Below are 6,167 nucleotides of genomic sequence, written 5' to 3'. Positions count from 1 at the left end.
AGACTTATCTATACAGAATAAAATAAATGAATGACAATTTATAAATAATACACTTTATATACATTTTGTAAAAAAACCGAAAATAAGAAGATATATCCTCTTATTGTTACGGTTGAAATGGGCCGAAATTAGGAGAGTAAAAATCTCCCCTTGGACTTCTCTTTTTCCGTTTTCAATAAGAGGAGAAGGGAGATCATTTTGCTCTACCAGGATTCTAACCTAATTCTTGCCTCTCATCAAAGTACAAAAACGACAAAACCTTCAATATTTTTACAGAAAATTGGGGATCGATTCTAGCAAATACAAAGGCATATCTCATATCATCTTGGGTGCAACTGATAGGATAATATCATTGTGATATTGTTCATAGGCCATATTAGCTAGGACCGAAGGTTATTTCTTATTCATCTACTATTTTGTTTATGCAATTTATTTTATGACTCGTATTCATCATTATAAATTCGTTATAATCCTTAAATTTAAAGGGAAGCATACAGATAATTCCCACATTATCAACAAAATATCACTTGCATTAAAACATATAGGTAACATGAATAATAACAAGAAACCTCAAAAGATCATACTGATAAAGTTAATCTTGACCCCATCAATCCAAATTAATGTAAAATCTTAATTCTAACAACATTGCCGAGAGCAGGGGTTAGTTTCCATTGGATTGTGGATTTTTCTAGAAGTAGGGGTTTAGTTTTTCACTTGGTTGGATAAATTTGAGAGAAGTTTCGAAGACAAGGATTGATCTTTCAAGGGATGAAATTGTTTTAGATCATCTGTGTGAATGGGGAAGAAAAATAGGGGTCTGCGTGAAGGATTTTGTTTTAAAAGAGAAGATGGGGGCAAGACTATTGCTATAGGGGGGGTGTCATAAGCAGCCCTAGCCATGAAGTATTGCGTTGGAATTTGGTTCACATTCAAAGGTACGTCTATAGTTTCACCAGGAGATATAACATTTAACTACCTGTACATTTTTTTACATAACTACCTTTTGACCCAACAATGATTAAATTATGGTTGTTATTCTAAAGAAGGAGATTTGTTGCATCATTATTGTTTTCGTTGACCAATTAAAAAACAAACATGTATTAATGAACAAAATCTAAAAACTCTCAGTCCCAAGTATCATATATATAAACTTCATATTTGTTTATTTTCCTAAAAAAACAACATTGTAGAGGGCAAGGGTTAGTTTCCATTGGATGGTGGATTTTTCTAGAAGTAGGGGTTTAGTTTTTCACTTGGTTGAATAAAGTTGAGATAACTTTCAGAGATAAGGATCGATCTTTCAAGGGATGAGATTGTTTTAGATCGTGTGTCTAAATAGGGAAGAAAAATAGGGGTCTGTGTGAAAGATTTTGTTCCAAATGAGAAGAAGGGGGCCAAGACTATTGCTTAGAGGAGGGGGGCTAGCCATGTAGTATTGCGTCGGAATTTGGTTCACATTCAAACGTACTTCCATAGTTTGACCGGGAGATATAACATTCTAACTATCTCTAAATGTTTTTACATAATTACAATTTGATCCAGCAATGATTAAATTATGGTTGTTATTCGAAAGAAGGATTTTTGTTGCATCATTGAGTTGATTATATAGAGTTGATATTTTTGTTTTTCTTAACAAATTGAAAAATAAACATGTATTAATGAACAAATTCTAAAAACTATCAGTCTAATTATAATATTTATAAACTTCATATTGGTTTTATTTTCCTAAAAAAGTATTTTATTAACCAAATACTCTTTTAATTTATTCTTAAGTCAATATTGTGTTAACGGGAATTCTTTGTTGGTCATGCGGCATACATAAAATCTTAGACATGAACGATGTACTATATGTCTATAATCCATTTTATTATAAAATTTATCACACATTATTTTAATATCCGTGCAAGGCACGGGCAAGAAACTAGTATGTGTATAATTATGACTTATCACACAGAATCCTTCATAGTTGTCTGACACGAAGAGTGATCCGTTGTCACATATGATTTCTGATGGGATTCCAAACCTGCAAAGTATGTTTCGTTTGACAAAAGATATCACCTGCCTATCTTTCAACTCAGTGAATGCTTCAGCTTCTATCTATTTAGACAAGTAGTATGTCATTGCCAGCATATATAACATGTTTCCTGGTGCCCTGGGCAGTGGGCCTACTATGTCCATTCCCCATAACATGAATGGCCATGGTGAGATGATTGCATGTAGAGGTTCTGCTGGTTGGGTTGCTGCTGTTCTATGCTTGCCAGTATTCCTGACCTATCTAAATGATCAGCATCCTGCTGCTCCTCAAGCTCTCATATGTATTCTTCTACCGATTATTGAATAACTGGCTCTAAGACGTGCACAATTGGTATGCTGTATAACTCCGTTGGTTTGAATGTTGCTCCTAGGGTTGCTAGTGCATCAGCCTCCACGTTCTGGTCCCTGGGATTACCTTGAATTTCTGTTTTAGCCCCTTGGCTACCTTGAGGTAAACTATCATGTTGGAGTCCCTGGCTACATAAGTTTCATTGACATGATTTACAATAAGCAGAGAATCATTGTATACCTGCAGACGCCTGACTTTTATGTCCAATGCCATTTGCATCCCTAGTTTGAGGGCTTTGTACTCTGCTCCATTGTTTGTCGCTTTGAACTCCCATCGAACTGCCTATACTATCAGATCTCCTTTCGGAGACCGCAACACCAGACCTACTCCTGCCCCCGCTGATTGGAGGCTCCGTCTATGTGCAGCGTCCAGGTTTTGCCTTCCTGATCTTTGTTCAAGACTAGTATGTCTTTCTCAGCCAGATTTTGGATGGCTGGGCTGAAGTCAAATACCAAGTCAGCCAATGCCTACGATTTTATTGCTGTCCGTGGCTCATATTGGATGTCGTATCCAATGAGGTGCACAGACCACTCGACATACGTTCTGATAACTCAGGCTTTCTCATTATGGATTTTAGAGGGTAGTTAGTCACCACATGTATGATATGAGATTCGAAATAGGGGCGTAGTTTATAAGATGGAATAATAAGTGCTAGTACCAGTTTTTCAAGAGATGTGTACATGGTCTCTATAGGTAGCAGAGACTTGCTTATGTAGTAAATGGGTTGTTATACTTTATCCTGCTCCCTGACTAAAACTACGCTGACCGCTTCCTCTGTGACCGATAGGTACAAGAATAGGGGTTCTCCTTGCTCTGGCTTTGATAGTTACGGTGGGTAGCTCAAGTAGCTTTTCAGTTCTCTGAATGCTTTCTCGTGTTCTTTAGTTCATTCAAATTTCTCGCTCTTCCTTAGGATATCATAGAAGAGCTGATATCTGTCTGAAGACCTGAAGATGAATCTACTCAAAGCTGCTACCTTTCCTGCCAATCGCTGGACGTCTTTGGGCATTTCTGGTGACTCCAGCTGGAGTACCGCTTTTATTTGCTCCGTGCTGGCTTCTGTGCCTCTTTGCGTAACTATATACCCTAAGAACTTTCCCGAGGAGACCCTAAAGGTACATTTAAATGTATTTAGCTTCATTTTATACTCCCTCAGGGTGCTGAAGGTATTTGACAGGTGCTCCATTTGTTTGTCAGCTTTTCTTGATTTTATAACCATGTCGTCAATGTACACCTCCATTGTCTTCCCTATTTGCTCTTTGAACATCCTATTTCCCAATCTTTGGTAGGTTGATTCGGCGTTCTTCAGCCCGAAGGGCATCACATTGTAACAGTAGATTCCTCTTTCTAACATGAATGTTGTTTTCTCCTGGTCTCCTGGGACCATTTTAATTTGATTGTAGCCACTCCAGGCGTCCAGGAATGTTAGCATCTCATGTTCTGTTGTGGCGTCAACCATGACATCAATGCGTGGTAGCGGGAAATGAACTTTTGGACATGCCTTATTTAAGTCTGTGAAGCCTACACAAACTCTCCAATTCTCATTCTTCTTGGGAACTACCACCACATTTGACAGCCATTTCGGGTACTTGACTTCTCTTATCTTGCCTGCTGCCAGCAGACTGTCTACCTCCTTGTTGATAACTTGATTTCTTTCAGCTGCGAACTTTCGTCTCCTCTGCTGGACTGGATGGTACTTCGGATCCACGCTTAACTTGTGTGTTATGATATATGGATCTATCTCTATCATATCGTCGTGGGACCAAGTGAAGAAATCCATATTAGCTTTAAGAAAATCAACCAGCTGCCGTCTAATGTCACATGCGCATTCAGCTCCTACTAGTACAATTCTATCTGGATGCAGCTCGTCCAGGCCAACCTTATCTAGTTCCTCAACGGGAGGCTCAATATAGTCAGTGTGGGCGCACTGCTTCTGTAATTCCTATGCTGGTGGGCTAGCTGTGCACTTTAGTGCCTTTTTGTAGCATCCCATGGCTTCCTCATAGTCTCCTCATATTTCCTCTACTCCCCAAGGTGTGGGGAACTTCACGCACTGGTGGTATGTTGAGGGGACTGCCTTCATTAGGTGTAGCCATGGCCTCCTCAGGATGACGTTATAAGTTGAAGGGCCATCAATGACTAAGTACTTGAGTTGCTTGTTGACTCCTCCTGCATAAGTTGGGATTATGATTTCGCCAAGTGAATGTGTTGTTTCCCTACTGAAGCCCACCAGCAGAGTAATCTTCTTCTGCAGGTCCTTCTCGCTGAATCTTATGTTTCTGATGGTTTCCAGCATGACCAAGTTGACTGAGCTCCCTGTGTCCACTAGAGCTTTCTTTAATTTACGGTTTGCCATGGAGAGTGTTATGATGAATGCGTCGTGATGCTCCTGATCATCTTGGATGTCTACTTCATCGAAGGTAACAGATGGAAGACTGCTATGAGTGAGTCTACATGAGGACTTTGTCATGTTGCCTTTGACTTTAGTAGCATGCCTCTTCGCGGACGAATATGTTAAACCGCTTAGGTCTGAGCCGCCTGTTATCAAGTTTATTATTTTCGTGCAGGTTGGTGGCGTCGAAGGCTGAGTCTGACTTGTGGACCCTACCTTGTCCTGCTGTCTGCCTCCACGTCGTAATAGGTGGCTTGGGTTTCCTAAGGTATATTGGCGTCTGACCTCCCTTCGTAGAGTGTAACAATCCTCCATGGTATGCGATATCTCGTCATGGAATTCACACTTCTTCTTGTTGTCTTTTCTCCATGCTTGACCCTCTACTGGTGGCTTAGGCCACCGTACCTTGTCCCCTAATTGTCTTAGTGCTCGTAGGAGCCCTGCCATTCCTGTTGTGAACCCATACTCATTCAGCTTAGGAAGCGATTGAGGATCGTCCCTCTCTTCTACCTTATTTATCATCCTGCTGTAGGGCTTCGATCATTCCTCCTTCTTTTCTGGTGCAAACTTCTTGCAAGTCATGTCCATGCTGGGCAGGCTCCTTCTTGTTTCTATGTCTTCCTCTAATCTCATTGTTGCCTCAACCTTGGGTTGAACATCCTCAAAGTTCCGGCAGGGGTGCATAGTCAGTTCTTTTTATAAATCTGAATCCTAATGGAGCCCTTACCTGAATGCTTCTACTGCCGTTGGTATGTCACATCCCTTTATTTCCACCTTCTCTTTGTTGAATCTGGTGATGAAATCCCTGATCTTCTCATCAAACCCTTGAACTATCCTGTAAAGGTCGCTGGTATGCTTTACATGCCTTCTCCTACTAGGAAAAACTGTTGAATAAATGCTTTTACTAAGTCAACGAAGGTTGCTATTGACTTTTTTGGCAGGTCACGAACCATTGTAGGGCTGCACCGAAGAGAGTTGACCCAAATACTTTGCACATGCGGGCTTCCTTCAGGTGCCCTACCGTTTTTATTAACATCATCTTTTGCTTATACTGGCTGACATGATCAAAAGGGTCTGCCGTGCCATCATAGAGCATCATTGTAGGGGCGTTTAATCCTTTAGGCACCGTGACCAGTGATAGGGCGTCTATGAATGGGGAATTTGCATAGCTGTCGGGAATCGTCTTCTCCACGGGTGCTGACATTCCTGGAATCCTGCTGAGCATGTTACTGATTTCCAGATATTGTCTATCCCTGATGTTGTCATAAGTTGTGCGAGGGTCGTAAGTGAACTGCTGATTCTGGATACCTCCCCCAGACAGTTTGTAACGGGATTCTAAGGCCCGGTGGCTGGGGCTGTTGCTACTATGGACCCTGGTTGCCAATCTGTCTC

At 40.8% G+C, this 6,167-nt stretch overlaps 1 protein-coding gene across 1 annotated transcript; it reads right to left on the bottom strand.

Annotated features, from left to right (window-relative positions):
• Positions 1 to 4,394: 4,394 nt before the first annotated feature.
• Positions 4,395 to 5,297, bottom strand: LOC141607624 (uncharacterized). Its single transcript, XM_074426971.1, has one exon. The coding sequence runs from the start codon at positions 5,295 to 5,297 to the stop codon at positions 4,395 to 4,397; it is 903 nt and encodes a 300-aa protein (XP_074283072.1).
• Between the last annotated feature and the right edge of the window lie 870 nt (positions 5,298 to 6,167).

The sequence above is a fragment of the Silene latifolia genome, chromosome 10 (genome assembly GCF_048544455.1).
Source record: "Silene latifolia isolate original U9 population chromosome 10, ASM4854445v1, whole genome shotgun sequence".
NCBI lineage: Eukaryota > Viridiplantae > Streptophyta > Magnoliopsida > Caryophyllales > Caryophyllaceae > Silene > Silene latifolia.
Note: the sequence above shows the minus strand (reverse complement) of the source record. Positions and strands in the feature narration are given on the sequence as shown.